Below are 22,241 nucleotides of genomic sequence, written 5' to 3' on the forward strand. Positions count from 1 at the left end.
GATGCGCTGGGAGGGCACCAGGTGAGACCTGGGTATATTTATCGAAAAACCCAACCTGTACAACAACTGGGTTGTCTATTGCAGCCAGTCGTCCAAATAGGGGAATACTGGAATCCCCGACCTTCTGAGATGTGCTGCCACCACCACCATCACCTTGGTAAAGACTCGAGGCGCAGTAGTAATTCCAAAAGGAAGGACCACAAACGGATAGTGTTGCGACCCCACCGTAAAACGGAGATACTTCCTGTGCGACTTCAGGATTGGGATGTGAAAATACGCATCCTGCAAGTCCAGCGACACCATCCAGTCTTCTTCCAGCAGCGCTTGAAGAACCTGCGCAAGGGTGAGCATCTTGAATTTCTCTTGTTTCAGATAGAGATTCAAGATCCTGAGATCCAGGATTGGACGAAGTCTGCCATCCTTCTTGGGAATCAGGAAATACCGGGAGTAGCATCCCTGACCCCTTTCCTGCTCTGGAACCACCTCTATCGCACCCTTTCTTAATAGAGTCTGCACTTCCTCCTGTAGAAGCAAAAGATGTTCCTCCGTGCAGAAACCTTGGCAAGGAGGGTAATTAGGAGGGAATTCCCGAAAGGGAAGGGCATACCCATTTTCTACGAGAACCCAAAGATCTGATGTAACCGATTCCCAATCCCGTAGAAAGTGGGTAAGCTGACCCCCCACCGGACCCGCATGATCCCGAATGGTGGATCTAGGGCTGCTTTTCTTTGGCTGGGGGTTGGAGGAGACGGAGGAGGAAGAGGCCCGACGTTCACGAGGACAAGCTCTTTGCTTTCCCCTGTAAGATGTGTACAACGTACTCTGCTGCTGCTGCTGTTGTTGTTATTGTTGCTGCTTCTTCTGACCTTTTCGATAATTGCGAAAGGAAGAGCGTCCAAAACCTCTGAATCTCCTGGCCAAAGAACCTCTGATCTGGAGACCTAAAGATTTGGCAGTAGCTCTACTGTCCTTAAACCTCTCTAAGGCAGTATTAGCTTTTTTTGCCAAAGAGACCAACACCATCAAATGGCAGATCCAATAAAGCTGCTTGAACATCCGCAGAAAAGTCTGATGATTTTAGCCAAGCCGACCTTCTCGTGGCAACCGCAGTGCCCATGATGCGAGACACAGAATCAGCAGTGTCCAATCCGCTTTGTATTACTTGGCGTGCCGCCGCTTGAGCGTCAGACAACACTTCCTCAAAATCACTCCTACTTCCATCAGGAATCTTAGGAGCCAAAGAACGCATTGAATCCATAAGTGCGTGCACATATCTCCCCATGAGACAAGTGGCATTAGTGGACTTCAATGCCATACTTGCTGAGGAGAAAGTCTTTTTGGCCACCTGATCCTGTTTCTTGGCCTCCTTATCCCCAGGCACTTGGGGAAACGCACTCAAAGACTTCTTTGAACATGCTGCTTGAATGACCAGGCTCTCAGGAGAAGGATGAGATGATAATAAAGCAGGGTCTTCTGGTGCAACCCTTTATCGTCTTCCCACACTTTTGGAAACAGCCGGAGCAGTTGGAGGCTTTTTCACACCTTCATAATAGGCTCTGTTAAAGCCTCATTAAACGGAAGCAACGGTTCCACCACCGAACTAGGCGAGTGTAGGACCTCAGTAAGAAGATTAGACTTGGATTCAACTGTTGGCAAAGTCAAATTAAGAAGTTCCGCAGCCTTCCTCATTACTACATGATAAGGCTGGACGTCCTTTGAAGGTGCATCAGAACCTGATGGTAACTCCCATTCCGGAGAAAAATCCAGGTAACTAGCATCTGCCAGGTCTTCAAAGCAGTCTAGTTCACCTTCCTCCACATCAGGATGAGAGTCAACATATCTCTGCTCCTCCAGAAGGCGTTGTGCCTGCCTCCTGGACCTCTCCTTAACACGCCTCTCCACTGGATCCACCATCGACTCCAACGGAGCCGGAACAAACGTCGGTATCGAATCCGATGGCCCAGTGGGTTGTACTCTAGGTCGACTTGGAGCGGGCGACGCCGGGACCGGCATCGACGACTTCGGCAGAGCAGTGTATTGCCATGGCGGCGTCGGGGCCGGCATAAACGGCATAAATGGAGCCGGGGCATAGGAGTGATTCAGAAAAGGGGGTGTGGGTGGTGATGAACAGAGTGTCTGAATTAAGCAGACCACTCTTACCCAGTCCAAAGATCAATGCTTGATCCATCACCGTTATTTAGCTCACTGCACCATCCCAGCTCAGAACCTGGCTATATGCAAATCAGTCTGTCCCTGGCCCAGTGCATCATGGGAACAGGGCAGACTAAACTACCAAGCCAATTCTTCACCAGAAAGGAGACCAGCTTCCGGGGACCGGTTTCTGGCATTTCAGCCGTCGTCGGCCAGGCTTGCTTGAATCCTGATGGTGCAGTGAGCAAGGGACTCATGTCTGAGTATACCCTGCCACACCTATAGTGGCCAAAAACTATTCAGAAAAGGGGGTGGTGATGAACAGAGTGTCTGAATTAAGCATAGGGGCATAGGAGTGTGGCACCCCCAAATTGTAGGCCAGTGGACCCATGTGACCCGAAGGTGCTCCAGAGGGGTACCAAGCCCTCGTAAAGACGCCTTACATTGCGTTCAAAAACGCTGATGGGTCTTGGCCTGGGGCAGGAAAAGGTGGCTGAACACCCTCAGGCTGGACTTGAGGTGGGACGAATCCGGCTCCTCCACAGGCACAGATTCCCCTTCCACCGGAACTACTTCTTCCTCTCAGGCCGGGGATGGCGCTGGAGACGGATCGGAAGCCGGAGTCGGCGACTGCACCTGCGACTCCGAAGGCGAAGCCCCACCTTCCCGATTCGAAGCTTCCTGCGGTGGGATCACCTTCGATCGAATCTTCTTTGGCGACTTCGATCGCGAGTCAGACTCCTTTCCCCGAATGACGTCGGGACTCATGTCTCCTCTTCTTATGCTTCCTTCTTGATTTTGAAGCACGTTCCGTTGAGGACTTCGCTGCTCGCTGCTCTGTCGTTCAGAACTGAACGACAGAGCAGCGAGGCAGACAACTCAATCGCGGACCGCGGTGATCTACTCCCGCCGGGACGATGTACAAATAATTGATCCAATCATCACGAACTGAAAATTGCCCCCGCTGCCTTGCATCAAACAGTACCACAATACTATTGACTGTGATACAAAGACAAGAAAGCTTAAACACTAGACTAAGATAAATAACTGTCAACCATTGATGATACCCGATACCAATCCACCGACTGAGTAATCCAACTATCAACTCCTCTACCCTGATGGAAATTAAATTCTGCCATCAGCTTAAGAAAGCTCACCATGTCCTGACGATGATCTAAAATTGTCTAGATCGAAACGCCGTCGACCCAACCAAGGAAATACCCCCATCTCATTGTATATATTTCAGTGGAATACATCCTTGTTTTTGTGACATTTTGTATATAGTTTCACTTTTTCACCCAGTCACCCTATGCACTCTGTCACCAATGTGAGCACCTGAAACATATGCTTTCAAAAAACGAAATAAAGTATTCTTTTATATGTTACCCTACATAAAAGCCTTTCTCCCAAGATTGATTCAAATAACATAATTATACCTTACTATATAAGGACCTCTTTAGGCCACCCGAAACCACTGTTTTTTCTAAAAAAAAAAAAAGACGCAAGGGGATATTCACAAGGTGAGGAATCCACTGGCAGATGTATCTATCAGAAAGGACTCATGTGTAGAGTTTGCCTTTTTGAAAAGCATTCATCAATTTACACAGGTTGATAAAAAGCTAGATATTAAAGACATCCATGGCAAGGGTATATTTTGTTGCTAAGCTTTGTGACAAGTAACCAATGAATTCATTAAAGCTAGTACATTGACAAGTAGATTTACAATTAAATACTTTATGAATTACGTATCACTGCAGGAAATTCATATGTTGGTGAGTACATTTATCCTTGGCTCCAAATAAATTTAAATGCCCAATCTAATCTAAAGTAACACATCTACAAGGAGCAACAAGATAAAGGGAGTGTATCAGCATTAAGTATGAGCTGTCCAAATCGCCTCAAATCTCCAGAATCCTTAAAACAAATGCAATGAGCATTATGTACTTACCATGGTTCACAGCAAATCGCAGCTTCTGTATCACTGCAAGGTTGCCACTGACTCTGTATAAACCATCTACTACTAATCCTGAAAAAGTGATAAAACAGGTATTTAGAAACAGATTTCAGTTTCCAAGAAGAACTGACAAACCCATATAGTCTGGCTATTTATCTGCCTATGACACCCCGAACTGTATCCTGGACAGTTGTGAATTATTTTCTTATTTATGTAATCATCTATTCTACTGAGCCATTCACAGCGTTTTAAGGAAATTAGATTTTGAAGAATAATCCTGAGCTTTTTCTTCCAGTTCCATATTGTTAACTCAAATTATCGGACCATCCAGTTTTGAAAAAATCTCCCCAGTTATCCCACTGTTTTACCATGCGGTCATCGCTGCTCCATCTTAGGCTTTGAAAATCAACTGGCATATTGGACAAAAGCGGAGGTAGTTTGTGTACTGCACTGAACCGACAGGGAGAACTCTCAGCATTTTTATCTCCTACCCCCGCAACATGTGCATTCCAAACCTCTTCCACATGCACATGTCCACACTAGCCAAAAGCATCAGTAGCTTTAACAACATATTTTACATTGGCATCTACTCTCGAAGAGAATGATGAAACCACACTAAGACCAAACCCATGCAAACCACTGAATACAGACCTTAAGACACTAAAACAGAGTTATGCTATTTTGAATGCCTCTGAACAGGCTAACTCCTCAAACAAGGCTCAGACTTTCAAGTTCCCTACCATCAGCTAGAGGTGAGCCTCAGCTCATTTAGTCTCATAAACTGGCATAGAAACAGAACTGGGGAAATCATAAAAAAAGAAAGAAGACTATTTAGATGTGAATAGAGACACACAAAACTTGTTCCATTTCCTGACATTTAAGGGGACAATTTGCGTTAAAAAACCTGGTTGTTAGCTAGTTTCAAGTTTATTTTTATTATGTATAGTTACTAAAAACCATTGCACTGCTGTGAACTTTTCAGGATAGAAAATCGTTATGGTTCGATAATAAAATCATTAATACTAATGATAAAAAAATACTGTGCGGTGCTTACATACAAATATAAAAAAAACTGATAAAACCATTCAATGGGTAACATTAAAAGGTAAGAAGTGGACGGTGCACAGCTGTAGGTGAAAAAATGTTCAAGGAAGTTACTCGGTAGGGTGCACTTCTTGGATGCGTTTCCGTCCAAACGCTAGTCAAAATCACAAAAAGTGGTGTAAGCATTACTTATGCGAACACCACTTTTTGTAACATTAAAAGGTGACAGTAAGACCAAGAGTCCTAAAGAATATGCAGTGCTGTGCTACATGGCTGTACTAATAATGGGTAATGTGGCCTGTGATGTGCATCATTTGTAATTGTGTTTAACAATAAGGCCAGACAAAAGAAAGGAGCGAGTTTTTCAATCCAGTCCGGTGCACAGCCTGCTTCACCATGTGTTATAACTTGATTGATAATCCAATTTTGAAGAAAAGATTCCAAAATTCTTCAAATTAGTTTCTTATATAGATTTTATTCTCCATGTATGCTCACACGTAAGATACAGTAACATTTAAAAGCTTCTCATGCTACAGATATGCCTATCCAGGCCTTTTTCTGAGCACGCGTAAAATGCAACGTAAATCCCAAACTCAATGCTTCTATTACCCAATGCATTTCGGGCTGTAATAGGCCCTTCCTCAGGGGTTAACTACGAGTAAAAGCACATAAATGTTAAATTCATGCTTGTTTATTTATACTGTTGTCACTGTTTACAAATAGAATATTGTTTTAAATGTCAACCCAATGCAGCATTTTTCCCGCTAACACGATTACTTTTTGTAGTATTGGCATTATGAATTTCTAAAGGGTGGGCGGGGTACACATAGTTCATTGCTTGGCGAAAGTCCTGACTGAGGTTCGTGGGGCTACAATCATTTGCATGTTAATGTAGTGGGTTTATACAAGGTTTACCCGGACGCATTGTCTCCAGCAGTGCATGATGGTTATAATAGTTTTTCAAGTTGCTCATCGTAAATATGTGGGGTGAAATGTCATTGGTGGAAAGTGAGGGGTGGAGTCACGATAAACTTAAAGCAGGGGGAAGTCAGTATCACGTTTTGGCATGCTGTTTCTTCCAGAGAAGAACTCGGGTGAAATAGAGTTCAGGTCCAGCAGTGATTCAGGTATGTGGGAGAACGAGGTTATTTTACGCTCATATTTCGTTTTGATAGGGAGATGTTAATGGAAATACGAGGGCTTTTACATCTGGGTGGCTACCTGTTCGCAGTAAAGTTTAACAGGGTAGTAGTGCAGAGATTGGGTCAGGCAATTGTGTTGTCGGATTACAGGCGCGGTGCGTCCATTGGGGCGTAGGGGCGTAAGCTCCATGGACCCACCGCGTCGTCACTAAAATACAAATAAAAATATTAAAATAATCGCACTACCCGCCGGCTGGGAATCCGGGAGACACCCGACTATTCCGGAGTGCGCAGGTGGTGGGTTGGCTGGGCCTGCTGCAGCTGCGCAAGTGGATTTTTGGGCAGAAACTAGCCCGCGCATGCGCAGATTGTTTCCTCTGTGAAGTTCCCCTTAGAGAGAGGACCAGGGGGCGGGCCGCAGCCCCCTGGGTTGAACAGGGCGACTGGGCGAGCAGTGTTGGTGCCCCCCCAGCCAATCCTGGCGCTGCATACAGCGCCAGGATTGGCTGGTCAATACTATAGCCCGGGTACATAACCCCCTGCCTGGGGGGGCAGAGCCGTCTCCCTCCCTCGTGCTGCGGCCTCTGTTTATGGTTTTGAAGACCTGACCTGACCGGACCCAGGAATCCTTAAAAGGGCAGGAGTCAAGTCCCGAAAGAACCGCTCGGCCAGGGAGACCCGTTCACACTCCGGTATGATCAGAAGAGTGCTAGGAAGTAACGTTATGCAAGCGCTTGCAATGGCGGTTTTTGGCGCGCTGCTAACAAATGAGTGTAGCTTTGTCGGCCGTCTAACTGTTCTTAGTGTTCTAATGACTTGTTTTGGTGCCCTTCTGCCCTCTGTTAGATCTGCTTTTTGTGCCTTTTTGGTGCCCTTCTGCCCTCTGTTAGATCCGCTTTTTGTGCCTTTCGGACCCCTGTTAGACTCGTTTTGGTGCCCTTCTTGCCTCTGTTAGATCCGGTTTTTGTGCCTTTTTGATCCCGGTTAGACTCGTTTTGGTGCCCTTCTGCCCTCTCCGTTAAAAAAAAAATGTATGTATATGTTGGCGTTGGCTGTGTCCACCACTTGCATAAGAAACTGTTTAAAATATACAGCAAAGATCTGGCTTTACCTTGCTACACAAGTGCATATCATGTACAATGTTCACACAGCTGAGTGCCAAGAGTTATTTCAAAAGAATGAATGGAATTTTCACAAAAATCATGCTGATTATGAATGAAACTAATTAAGCTCGCACCTACTCATGACACCTCTTACCACCTACATTGCTTGCCCATGCGGTCAGCTCAGGAATGTGGGGTGACAGGAAGGCAGGGGCAGAGGGGACCACACACAATTTTAAATTGTACGTCAGTAAGAACCAGCAGAGGAATGTTTTCCTCCATTGGTGCAGTCTAGTGATTTTGCATGCACCCAAACTTTGCACCCTGCACTTTGCACCCTTGCCTGGGATGTCACTGAGACCACTTGGTGCAGAGCAGCTCTATTGGAAATATTTGTCTGTGACCTTGCAGCAGACGCGATTGAGGATAAAAGATGTTCTACCGACAAGATGATTGACAATATTGGTTAATTTGCTTTGATGCTATTTGCTTAAAAGCGGTCATATTTTATGACCATTTTTCTTAAAACATTCTCGTGTAATTTAGAATAGTAACTTATGGCTTTTGTTGCATTAAAAGGTCTTTCCACAGTAAAAGAAAGTGCTGATTACCAACTTGGACAGAATTGGGCAGATTCATTGTTTAGATTTATGAAAACAACCATTAAGGTTTCTATTTACTATTATGATCAAAAACGTGCATTTCTCTTTCTATAAATGTAAGGTTTTCAAAAATCTGTCCCAATTAGATAGTTTATTGCCTGTTTGGTAGGGACTAAGCCTTGGACCGGAAAAATTTGCATTACACAAAACTCACAAAATTGTGTGACTTTCACAGCAGCAATATTTTGCACAATTTTGCCAACATCCTTGCAGCTGGAGAGTAACCCAAACAAAATATGTCTTGTGGGTGAGATTTTATCCTCAAAGCCGTCCGCTTCTATTAGTGAGGCTTGCCCTCGCATTTATGTCCACATCAGATGCAGTGAAAATCTATCCCCAAAATATCACTTAATTTTTGCATATGCCATGCCATGGTCACTTGCCAGCCTTTTGTAGTTGACCGTCATCTGCCCTGAATAGAGTTGAATGGGAAAAACTCCGTATATGGTCAAAGAATCTCAGACACTCAGTGCTAGGAAGTAACGTTATGCACACGCTTGGAATGGCGCTTGGAATGGCGGTTTTTGGCGCGCTGCTAACAAATGAGTGTAGCTTTGTCGGCCGTCTAACTGTTCTTAGTGTTCTAATGACTCGTTTTGGTGCCCTTCTGCCCTCTGTTAGATCCGCTTTTTGACCCCTGTTAGACTCGTTTTGATGCCCTTCTGCCCTCTGTTAGACTCGTTTTGGTGCCCTTCCGCCCTCTGTTAGATCCCACACACATCCTTGCACCGATCCTTCATTCATGCATCCATCAACCCAGTAGAGCTGTTTTGTGAAAATTGACATCCATTAATCCATCCACCATCCATCCATCCAGCCAGCCATCCATTCATCCGCCATCCAGCCATCCATCCATACAGCCAGCCACCCACTCACTCACCACACACACATCCTTGCATCGATCCTTCATTCATTCATCCATCCACCCATCCATTCATCCATACAGCCACTCACCACACCCATACACCCATCCACCACAGCATCACTCAGAGGCACCACAACATCACTATGTTGTCTACAGAGGAGCGGTGGTCCACAGGAGAATCCAAGTTCACATCAGTTTTCACAAGGTTTTGGTGAAGGTAACACACTCAAAAAACTCTGGACCTCTTGAGTTTTCAGACAGTAAAGTTTTAAAGGGGGTGAGGAGTGTGTTAAGTATTACGATCGCGATAGCGGAAAAAGAAACGAGAGCCCTTTCAGGAGCACCTCGGGATTCTACCCCAAAAAATTGAAAAACCGGATTTGATGTTGGATACTATTTTTCAAAAGATGAGGAAGTGTACAGAACAAATAACATTGTAAATAGCCTTGAAAAAGCCCTGGCGCAAATCGCCATAGGGGCGAAACACGTGTCGGCTGTCCACGGTTTTACTTACACTAATAAAGAACAATTTTTCTACAAAACAAGGACTTTCTTGACTCTGTTTATACAAACAAGGATTGAGTCTAAGGACATTAAGACGTAATACTTAACACACTCATCACCCCCTTTAAAACAACACCACTATGTGCTACCACAGCATCACTGAACGCCACAGCATCACTCATCGCCACCACAACATCTCTCCGTGCAACAATTCAACAACAACTTCAAATATGTTCTCTCAATGTTTCAAGCTTTATTACAAATGTCACATAAAGTCTTTCTAGTGTTTGTTCTACTTGGGGACTAAACAGATTTTACTGATCAAATGGCATATTAAGTACATTCTGTAGCACCTAAACACTATAAACTGTGTGGAAAGACATGCGTGATAGTCACATGCGTTCTAATGGAAACGTGGTAACGGTAATGCGTGGTTCCCAATGCTTTGTAAAGGCTGTTTCCTAACTGCTGTGCAACTTCTTCTACTCTTAGAGCTGAGATTTCCATGAAAGTCTTATAGTCTGAATTCAGCAGCGTAATAGAACGGAATGTATGAAGTTCTGTGGTTATACTGAATAAGCAGGTACCTATGTTAGGACAACTATCAATGTAATAACGGCACTTTCACAATTGCTTTATTAACCTTCCGGCTTCATCAAATTTGCTTGGAAATGCGCGATTTTTCTCCTCTTTTTTCAAAATTTTCTCGGGGGGAGAAACCCCCCAAACCCCCCTTAAGGAGGTTCGGGCTCGCTCGCTGTGGTGCAATATGCAAATTAGTTTACGCCGCACCACTGACAAATGTCACCAGCCGCCCCTGTGTCGGAAAGTAATCGCGTTAGCGGGAAAAATGGTGCATTGGGTTGACATTTAAAACAATATTCTATTGTGTATACAGTGACAACAATATTCATAAACAAGCATGATTTTAACATTTATGTTCTTTTACTCGTAGTTAACCCCTGAGGAAGGCCCCATTACGGCCCGAAATGCATTGGGTAATAGAAGCATTGAGTTTGGGATGTACGTTGCATTTTACGCGTGCTCAGAAAAAGGCCTGGATAGGCATATCTGTAGCATGAAAAGCTTTTAAATGTTACTGCATCTTACGTGTGAGCATACAAGGAGAATAAAATCTATATAAGAAACTCATTTGAAGCATTTTGGAATCTTTTCATCAAAATTGGATTATCAATCAAGTTATAACACATGGTGAAGCAGGCTGTGCACCGGACTGGAGTGAAAAACTCGCTCCTCCCTTTTGCGTCGCCAACTTCCTTTGAGATACCAGGGCGGATCTCGCTGTGCACGTTGCACTCTAAACGAATGGAAAAAGAACATAAACTTTAAAAAAAATGGAACGAAACTAACTAAAATAATGGTGTGCACTGTAAACAGTTTCTTCATAAAAATAAGGCCAGACAGCCACATGGCAGTGTGCAAAAAGTGTGTACATATCAGGAAGAGGCTCCTAGTGGATGAGCGGTAGCTAAGAGTTTACCCATTTTGGGTGCTCTTTTTTAAGTTGTTGAAATTGCATTTAAGGAAGCAGCTTCTGGTTGCATGTCAGGTTCTTCATTGTCCGCTTGGGGCTAGAGTGGTTTGTGCGCTCCTGTGATGTTGTTAATTTTTTGTTCCGCCAGTGTGAGGAATTTGACCACTCTGCAGTTCAGTTATGTATGTATGTATGTGTGTTCTTATATAGCGCTCAACTTACCCTAGGGCATCTCGGTGCTTGCATTGGGAACCCGTCCTGGCTTTTCCCTGTGAGATAACCCGTACTGGGTATCCCCAAGGTGAAATCCAGGCATCCCGCCGCAAATGGGGGGGGCGTTGTGGAGATTAAGCAAGCTATTGCCCAGAGTTGCAGAGTGTGAATCCGTGATTCGAGCAGGCACCGAAGCGAGAATTATCGAGTCCGTGGACAATTGGGCTCAGGACCCTGCCGCGTCGGGAATTGAACCCTGGTACCGGGTCTGACCTCTGCTTCAGGGTATGCCTCCTCTAACCAGTGAGCCACACTTCTCCACTGTGCACTCCACTCACACTCCAGTTATGTTGCCCCTGAGTCGAAACAAGCCAGCAACGCTTGCCTCCTAGTGCGGGTTCCGAGCTGCTTGAGAGGAGTCTTTAGCAGCGGTGTCCTCTCTTGCTGCAACGCCATGCATGTGCAGATTAGGTGCAAAATATCTCCTGAGCCTGTGTCACGCAGGCTGCAAGTGCTTGGTAAACATGCCCTCTGCCATTGTGGAAGGTTCTTGGCACACAGAAGAATACCCAGGCGGTACTTAAAAAACTTTATTTTGAGAGTTTTAGGGTAACCCTGATTGAAGTAATTTCGCAGTGCAGATGATTTGTAATATTTCAAGGTCATCCAGGCGGGAGATCTGGCCGAGAACAGAGCCTTATCCTCCAGCAGTGAAATTTGTTTTACCGACTTCCCTTGTTGTTAGCTGTGCACTGAAGTAGCTGAGAGTTGGGATTCAAATCTTTTGATATAACTTGAGGGTTAAAGCATTCATCATTTTTGCAGCCTATCTATAATTTGCTTCCAATCTCAAGCTAAGGTGTGGAATACAGTAGTGAAGAAAATACTCCAGTAGCAAATAAACCAATCAGTTTTGCAGTGATTATTCAGTCTCCTATTTCATGCTGTTACAAGTCTGCCAAAGTCTTAACCCATTGACCGCGGCACAAACTCCGATGCGGTGTGGGTGAAATAATGGGTGGGAGTAGTTCGGACGGCCCCCGGCCGTCCTCAGCACACGCCCACCGTGACGTCGGAAGGCCGGGGGCAGTCTGACACACCAAAAGGGTTAATAATGGCTTTCTACAGCATCAACATTGTATTTACTCGTCATAAGTATCTTATCTAACTTGCTGAAGGGGATAAACAATTAAATATTCGTAAGAAATATTTTGGTTTAAACAGTCCACGATTGTCGGGTCTTAGATCTGTTGGTGCGTCTGTTTTTTTATTCACATGTATCTAATAACAACATTAAACTGATAGTGTATTTACTACTAGATGACCTAAAAGTTGCAGGTCTGTCATTAACCCATAAGCACCCTTACATTCCTCAGATTTCTCCAAAACCTTAATACAATTAGGCCTGGGCGGTGAACTTTGCTCCGTTCGCGGAGTTTGCAGAGTTTTCTGCACTCGGCGGAGCTCACGGAGTGCAGAAACTGCTTTGCGATGTGCAGCGGAGTTTTTCCCCCGCTCGCGATCGCAAACGGTAAGTTCACAATCGTGAACGGTAAGTTCACAAGCTGACGCTCAGGTAGAATTTCTACCCGAGCGGCAGGAATACAAGCACAAACTGCAGTTCGCACGGCACTCTGCCACTCTCGGAACTCGCAGAGTTTTTTTTTTAACTTCGTGGAGTTCCGTGTAGCAAAACTCCATGAACTACGCCTAGGACGGATTACATCGTCTTAAAACTGAAGTCAGGTAATAATGTAAAACATGGACCTCATTTTTATTTAGGCATACACTAAACAAGACCCAAATACAATCCCAATTCTGCACATCAACATAGATCCACAAAGACACACTCACAGAAACTACCTTACACTTGAACTTATACTTCCGGTCTTATTTTTGTGAGCTTAAAATCTCAGAGCAGCTTACTACTCTTTCAAACCACTAAGAATACAGTAGACACAACAAAAAATGCCACATACAGGTTTCCTATAACACAACATTTTTAAACATATATACGCATCCCACCCCCCAAAAAAATAAAATACCTACACACCATAAAATATATAGAAGAACAAAGAAATATTACACAATTTCTCTCAATACATAGACCGGGTGCACTTACTCAAAGATCACCTACAAAGACTACCCCACAAACAAAAATCTACTGAACCTGGACAGGATATAAAATCTGACAAGTGAAACACCGCAATGAGAACATTGAGCATTATTACCTATTCCACTATACCCAAGTGACTTGCAGCACATCTTTTCAAGCCATTAAGTTTTCAAATGTTACTGCTCATAAAGTTAAAATCTCGTCAGTCATATACCTCAGAATACTGAGTGACATCGAAGTTGATAATGAATTAGTTACAGAAGTCAATTGCCCAGTACTTTGTCAATATTTATTTTCTTCTAAATTTTGAGTTGGAAACCAAATCACAATACTGCATGTGAAATCATCAAGAACAAACAGTATTTGTAAATATCTATTTCTTAAATCAACCTATCACCAAAGGCCTAGAAGTAAAATGTCAATGCCAACCAAAGCTTACTACAACTTTACCCAATTCGGTCATGCCTATTCAAGTGACTTAGTCTAGTTTTTCAATTAAGCTTTACTGGTTTTCTTACACATACCTATGGCAGAATTCTGAGATGTCTCTTTGTGAGAAAAACTTGAATTAAAAAAATCTCAGGCAGAATAATTCAAACAGCCTTCCACCACAACGTTCAAGGCTGAGATACAGCATTAGACAATTTAAGAATGCATTGACTGTGGATTGCATATTCCTTTTTCATTTTCTTTGTGTGAATATTTCAGTGCATTGATTCTGTCTAACTATTGAATGCTAAATTGATAATGCTTTAGTAAATAATAAAATAGGCCTTTAGGCCACGCAAACGAGAGGGTCCTAAACTTCAACTACAGCTACTATCCTATGGTATTGGTGTCATCTTGCTATTTCGAGATGCAGTTCTATCCTGGAAAGTGTGTGCCAGATCAGTGGTGTGCACCTGTTCTAGACTGGTGGTGTATAATACTGGCCATTCTACAGGTGACAGTTGCTTTGTTGTTTGTCTGTGGCTGGAGTGGTGTGATTAAATAAATATTTGAGACTGCCACTAGTGTGCCTCCTTGTATATATGATAATACTACAAAACAAATGCCTCAACTTGTTTTGGCTTGATCATCCTCTGGGAAAATAAAGGAATTACTTGCAGAAACATCAAATTCCCTTAAGTGAACAAGTTAGTAGAAAGTCAGTGATGAAAAACGAAAAACTATCTTTGCTCATTAAAAAAAAGTTCAAATATATGACTAATATGCCAACATCTGTACATTGAGATTGGTGCTGTGTTAAACAGAAATTCAAATTTCAATTTTACACCGAAAAGAGCTGGTCATGTATATTAAAGCAAAAGAGTACTTGAAAACAGTCAGGATTCAATTGGGAGAAAAAAACAGACAGAGACCACAGGTAGACAGATGGAACATGCTCAAACATATCTAACAGGCCCTATGCCATTTCTTAGGACTTTTAAAGAAATTACAGCCTTGTCTCGCAGATGTGAATGGTAAATGAAACGAAGAAAACAAACATCACATTCATAATAGCAGATCAGTAAGGTAATTCAGATCTTAAGAAACTGAACTAATCTATGCTTTCTTCAATGTACGTAGGGATTTGATTTTAACAATAAAAGCACTTAATTTGGTAAGTAAATATACATTATAATTAAAAATGCTAGGAGAAAAAGCCAGTCCTGTGAAAAATGAAAAGGACCTAACCAGTTTTTAGTAGGAATTCTGATCTGTGTGTAGAAGTCTCAGACGGTAATGGGAGGACGGAGTGGGCTAACACAACAAATAAGGAAATCCGTGATGATTCAATTTTTTAATTTTAATTTTGAAAAATTGTGTACGAGGACAATCAACTCTTCATTTAACATTGCTAGATAGATAGATGAAGATACTGGTAAACTTGGTTTCAGAGCCTAATTTCAATACATTGCCTTGTCCAAAACCAATATCTAATCAACTCTGACAAAAATGTAATGCCATCTGCAGGTTTCCAAGCCACACACCATACATCAACCAAGACCTTGATCCACTATTTAATCAAGAAGGACTCTTTAAGTGTTTAGAGGACCTACGATTTTTAGATGGTGAAAATAAGTGAGATTCATTTACCATGCTCTTCTACATGATTGATGCACTGCGTCACAAATTTCGGTACAGTGGTGTTTTCCCTCTGACACAGACTGATTAAACTGCAACCAAAGACTTGATCTGGAATTGAAAATAACCACATACTCAATTATAACAAATTATTATAATCAATAAACGTCTATTTGCTAACTTGATGGGAGTACCTGACAACTAGGAAAGAAATGAAAATCAATATTCCCATCAATAATCGATCTTTCATTAACACCTTGAGATTCACTGATTCTGGAGTGTATTTAAGAGCAGCTGAACGATTTGCACAGTATTTCATGTATGATTATTTGATTAATTCAGTATGGCATGGACCATGCTTTAAGATGCAGTTCAGTAACTTACAGAGAATATTTTTAATGTGACCAGAATATCTCAGTGAAGTCTCTTTACAAAGGAAAGTTGAGGTGTTGGGGCAGGTTGAGGATGGTTTACAGAGACCAGAGTGTGATGGTAAATGGGGTGAGCATGCACCATACATTTCACAGCTTGCCGTTACACATTTTCTAATAACTCAAATTTAGATTTCCACGTAGAATATAGGAGATACAGTTACTTGTGGAATCGTATGATTACTAGCCCAAGGACCTAAACTAAGAATAAAATCCCAGCCACGAGGCTCCTAGGTCAGCCTTTACTTCATGATGAAGTTCACTAGAACGGAGGACTTAGAAAGGTTTCTAACAAACATGTTGCAAGATATTAAACTGTCAACATACAAATCAGCTGTACGTATGGCTCCCAGAACATCTGCTTCACACAGGGCAACAGAAATAGTGTTTGCTGCTTTGATGAATTCCTTCATGGGAACTGGTCTTAAAACAAACATGTTGCCCCTTAGTGCAGGTAGAATTAACCTTCCAGTGCCCCACTTACCTTGGAGCTCCCAACAAAGGCCAACACCAGGAAAATATATATTCTTGTGATACAATCATAGGTCTTTCAACATGCAGAATGTAGAAGATAAGTTCGTGAAAACCAGTATAAGTACTACGAGCTAAACTAGGGAAAATTATTTCTTGAACAGGTCACTCTTGAGGCGGTTTATGATCTACAAAAGAAGTGTCACAAAGAGAACCTTAAAATATGAAAACGGTGTAAAACTGCACTTACAGCTGCTTGTACATGTGACGTGTCACAACATTTAAGTTTCATACTTAAAGTCATGGGACCTTATGTTAAAACACAGAAGCGCCCAGGGAGATTCAATAGACCTAATGAAAGGGCCTGATTTACAAAGGTAAACTTACTCTTTTGTATAAGTTTCTGATTTTTTGCAATTCATAAAGTAATTTTAGGAGTATTATCTTTACGACTGCGTATATTTTTATGTGCGGAGTCTCCACATTAGTAAAGATACTACCCTTAAAATTCCTTTGTGAATTGCAAAAAATCCTATACTTACACAAAACTGTAAGTTTACCCTTGCGAACCACACCCTATCTCTGTAGAGGTTGCCCCTGTACAGGGAGAATACAAGTGACTGCGTCCACGTGTCATTTAATGGCAGGAAGGGCCCATACAAAGCCCTGATATGGTTTATTTTTACAGTATCATACGGTCTTACACCCAGTATAGAAGTAAAATTAACCAACAATGACAAATGAACAAACTAGTAGATAGACTTGTTAATAAATGTGCAATTGTATAGTTGGTAGACTAGATTACATAAACCTTTGTAATAGCCAATATGAAGGTGTTTGCAAATCTGAGATCTTTTCTATGATGTTCTGGGCTGGCAGAGAGCCTAGTAAGTGAGCCGCTAAATAAACTGGCAGCTAATATCTTACAATTGAGGACTGAAATCTACCATGGATTGTGGAATTATCTAACCACCTCTACATTTTTGTTGCTTTTTGACATATCGTAGACCGAGACGGACGTCTGAAAATTAGCCCATCTGCATAGGAGTACAACCGTCAAGGGGATTCGTGGTGTGGGATTTTTTCTACTTGTGCAGAAAATATAGTGGTGCTGATTGAATCAACCTGAAAATATTATGGTTGTGTAATGTGATATTTCCAGGTGTGATGTATAATCCTGCTCCAGAACGTCATACTACAGTTTTACATGTAACAAAAAGTTAAGGAATAACATAGCAATCAAATCATAGGATCACAGGTATACAGGACTCTAATATAAGAGTACTGTGCAGGTCAAAAATGTAATGTGGCACTCAAACTATGTGAACACATAACTCGGAATTTGTTGGTACCCCAGATTACTACTCCAACACTGGTCTATACTTCACAGTATAGAGATGCACATCCCCTACCTATAGGAAAGGTAATGCCTATTATAGACGTGAAAAACAGAAAAGTATGGAGCTGCTTTAAAGGCGACACAAACCTTTGCCTGGGAACAAATAAGCTTAGGTGTTACAACTGCACTGGGAAGATTAGCTCAGGGATAGCTCATGAAAGACAATCCGCTAAGAAATAATATGTGTGCCATGCCATCCGATGGAAATAGAAGCTATAGTATATACATGTTACAGACTCAAAGGTTAAATGAACTGTGATCCATCCACATCACAAAACAAATATATTTTCAAGGATTGACTAAACGCAATGAGGGAAATTAAGTGTGCACATTCATTCAAAAGCAAACAAAACAAAACATGCATAAAGATTTCCCAAATATCCTGAAAATTTTACAAGGAAAAAATTAGATCTATGTTGAGAAGCTAATGAAAAATTGCCATGGTGCAGAAATTGCCAAACTAAACATCTTAGAATGTATGATTTATTGGAAATGGTATTGCTCTATCTACACCAATGAGTGACTGCATTGCAGATGTTTTGAGAACCAAGCTGAAGCCTTGCAGAGATGAGCATAATGGGCATTGTGAATAAAGATTCTTGCTTAATTAGTACCCACTGCTTCTGAAAAGTGTTTTTTCGTTCCATATGAAAAGCATACCACTGGATTAAAGGGTACTAAATTCCTGCTGAAATCTATGAATGGTCTGTAAAGAAAGTGTAAGAGGACTCAAATGAAGGACATAGATATCGTATTTATTTTCAAAGGAAGACAGTGTGTAGGATGAATTAGTAGCAAAACAATAATGTCTTCCGGTCTAAAAGGTACCACAAATATTATGGCAAGGTTACAGAGGTTGATGAAGAGCCCCTGGGGAAAGAGAGAGAGAGGGTGGAAGAAAACAGGGAGCAAGGAGGAGGTATGCTAAAGGGTAGCAGAGGATGACAGAGTGCAGGGAAAAGAGGGAGGGGTGTGCACAGGGGAAGTAGGGACAGCATGTCAGAACAGAACTAGACCAGTTTGAGAGCCAGCAGGAGCATACAGTGTGATAGAGATATAATGTAGTGCCTCGAGTATATCAATGCAATCACTGAAGTGGAGGTGGAAGCATACAACCAAACAGCAAATATCATTAGGACAGAGATGACTTCTACACAAGGTTGAGAAGCGATGTGATTAGCAAAGAGTCTAGGCAGTGGCTGAAAGAGGCTAGTTGAAGTAAGCCAATGATTGAAAGGGGCGGACCTTAAGCCCACTTTCTGTATACTGATAGCAATAGGTTAGTTTGTTAGCTGTGCTGTCAAAACCCAGAACTAAAAATAAGGATGACCCTTTGTGATCGTCTCAATGAGCCATCTTTTGTGAGAAAGGTTTACCAGAGGAGGCCAGGAATCCTGCTGCACTGAATTTATTGAAGATGGAACTGTGATGGTTGTATGAACTCCTATTCTTTTATAAGGCCACTAAATTATTAGATAGGTTATACATGAGGATTGGGTGATTGTAAAGGTAATCAAAACCCTTCAGAGAAAAAAACATCAGCAAGTGGTGACTGGCCCTTATGGATGCTCTGGCTTTGCCCTCCTTGTTTTTTTTCAGCCCATTTATTACTACCTTAATAGTGAATATTTAGAAAGCAATTACTATTAATATAATAAAAATAAATACAGAACTAAACAAGGGTCAAGAAGCAAGTAGTGTGAGGCTTAATGCGCCTAGGTGCCACCCCAATTGTGACACATATCAGGTTTTATCTGCCAAGGTAGGCGCAGGTGCTTTAGGCGTTAGCTTTGGTGTGCCTGAGGGAAATACATCAATTATGCTGTCATCTCACCCTCTCATTGCAGGGTGTAGTGGTTTCAGGAATCTCATCAACCTCACCGCGCCCTATGATGAATTGTTAAAGGTTGTCTTGGCTTACCACAGGTGCTGACCACCACTACCATCCACCTTGGCCCTGGGTATTATTGGCCACCGTTCATTTACTCAGGACGTTGTTTGCCCTCGTATGACAGGAGTCATGCTGACCAGGATTGCAGCTGTAATGTGTGCCAACCTTTTGTAACGCCCTCTTAAATCCATAGCCAATCCTGTCCCCCACGGGAAACCCAAAAGATGTGACAGAATGCCCCAGCTAAATGGTGGGTTACAGTTGAATTTGAAAATCTACTACAGGATTCGAGGATCCCAGGATTCAAAGATCTACAGCAGGGGTCTCCAACCTTTTCTGTAGTGAGAGCTAATTCTGCTCAAGGAAACTCCGGCTGAGCTACTAGCATATTTTATCACTGTCAAATGCTGATGATATATATTAACATTACACTATGACCACCCTAAGCACAATTATCAGTAGTAACCACCCCAAAATTCCAGGTGAAGTTATCAGCAGAATGCTAGGAAAACGTGTATCAATATTAAATGCTTGTAATCAAGAAACATTCAAATCATCACATGCAGTGTTCCACAAATGATATTACCACAGCAGTGAGCCTCACCAACTCAGATTTAAAGTGGATAAACATGTTTCATGTGGCAGACCCATAGGCCAACGCTGCAGCTTCCACATGCTTAAATACCCTCAAAATACTCAGCAAGACCTTCATATACACCCACCCCCAAATCAAGGAAGACCGTCACCCATGCACTCATCACCAGCAGGCTGGACTACGGAAACACCCTCTATACCGGAATCAACAAATTTATACTCCGCAAAGTTCAGACTGTCCAGAACGCCGCAGCCACTCATCCTCAACATCCCACCACAAGACCACATTACCCAGCATAAACGTGCACTCCACTTGCTCCCCGTCGAAAAAAGAGCAACCGTGAAGCTGCTCACACACACACCGTCTCCAATACCTCAATCTCCTTCTACACCCCGAAAAGAAACCTCCACTCCGCTGACGAGGCCTTGGCCGAAATCCACAGAACCAGACAGGAGGCACACCCTTCTCCTACATCATGGCCAAGACCTGGAATGAACTCCCCCTCAGCATCAGATGAAGCCACACACTAAAAGCATTCAGGAAGAGCCATATGACCTGGATTTTCGAATGACCAAAGCTACACAAATCCCCCCCACACACTCCCCCAGTGCCTGGAGACCCTCACAGGTGAGTAGTGCGCTCTATACATCCCTGATTGTTTGATTGATAGGCCACCACAGTGTGTGTTTGAGTGTTATCAATAGGCCCTGCCATTGGTTTAGCTGTCTAACTCTTAAGGGTAGTATAATGAGCAGTGCTGCCTTCTTTAATATACACAGAATCTCTGATATTGGCTTGGTTTGGCTTCACCTCTGAGAGCTACTGAGGGTGCTAGTGTGCTAGCAGTAGCTCCCGAGCTACTGGTTGGAGACCCCTGATCTACAGTATGATTTGATGATCTCCTCTAGGATTCGAGGATCTCAGTGTCTATAAAAACAATAGCAGGGCATGGCCAAGTGCTTGGCTTTTCACTCTTCATCTGTGTTCCTCTGTTTGGGTTCTGCACTTCACCGTAGTTCTCGGCTCTCCAGCTGAGACATTCTTAAAGGTTAATGCAAAGTTCATCTTCTCAGACGTTTTCTGCTTGCGGCACATCTTGGAACTTCTTCTACAGCATCACTTCAAAGAATTTCCTTACATCCTTGGAACTCTTCAAGGAATTTCCTAGCATCCAGAGGAACTCTTCAACTTCTTTTCCAGCACTGTATTCAGAGACATCCAGTATGTAATTAGCTTGAGAGCTAGATTTATTTGCCGGGATTATGAAACGACTATTGGATTTTTGAACTTCCCTTTGCAAGCTTGTTCCCAGTCCTGGCTTGGCACTTTGGGCTGGACGGTTCCCATGGGGAACAGGGTCAAGACAGTTTTGCATATGGCTGGGTCTGAACTGGGGTGGCGAAGTGAGCTAAAGAACGATGATGGATTCAACCCAGATCGAATAGTGACTGGGGGAGAGTGTCTAAAAAGTTTGTGGTCCGTCCATCATCTTGTGTTTGCTTGTTCGTCCTAAGTTGCCAGGGTATGCCCAGACGTCAGTCCCTTTCTCACTTTGCTACAGGATTCAAGCTAGCCAGGCTGATGAGGGGTGTTACCTCCGAACTGGTCCCAGGATGCTTGTTTCTGGTCCAGGGAAGACCTGGCATGGCAGTTCAGCTGGACTGTTCCCATGAGGAACAGTGTCAAGACTGATATGCACATGGCTGGGTCTGAACTGGAGTGACAAAGTGAGCAAAAGAACGATGATGGATTCAATCCAGATCTAATAGTGACTAGGGGTGTCTGAAAAGTACTGAGCAATTGCTAAATTGAGAGCTTACTCTCATGCACCCTTTCCTAGAGTGATTATCTGATATCTTTCCAGCTTCTATACAATGTTACCATTTATGTGAAATCAATGTAAAAGAAGAAACTACATGCAACTGAAACAGCTATAAGAGCAGAGAGTAACAATAGTCTCCTGCTTTATTTAGAGCTGTCACTATGAGAGATTGCAGAACATCTGTGAGAGATTCTATTTGTTGTGAGATGACCACATCTCTTGTGTGCCTGCTCTAAGAACCATAATCACCTTTGCTGTCAGCATTAAGCATAATTTTTTTATTTTATTTATGTTATTTTATGTAGTTTGTAGAGCG

General features: G+C 42.6%; 1 protein-coding gene across 1 annotated transcript in view; it reads right to left on the bottom strand.

Moving 5' to 3' along the window:
- The window catches only part of LOC147659061 (rho GTPase-activating protein 12-like), a gene marked incomplete at its 5' end in the record, with an annotated part of 189,075 nt that overhangs the window by 52,091 nt on the left and 114,743 nt on the right, over positions 1 to 22,241 (bottom strand). Inside the window, 2 exons of the mRNA XM_086951998.1 lie at positions 4,100 to 4,177; positions 15,329 to 15,427. Of these exons, the coding sequence (XP_086808124.1) occupies positions 4,100 to 4,177; positions 15,329 to 15,427 (177 nt within the window). The remainder of the gene's footprint in view (positions 1 to 4,099; positions 4,178 to 15,328; positions 15,428 to 22,241) is intronic.

This window comes from Lissotriton vulgaris, unplaced genomic scaffold, assembly GCF_964263255.1.
Source record: "Lissotriton vulgaris unplaced genomic scaffold, aLisVul1.2 SCAFFOLD_2039, whole genome shotgun sequence".
Classification (NCBI taxonomy): Eukaryota; Metazoa; Chordata; class Amphibia; order Caudata; family Salamandridae; genus Lissotriton; species Lissotriton vulgaris.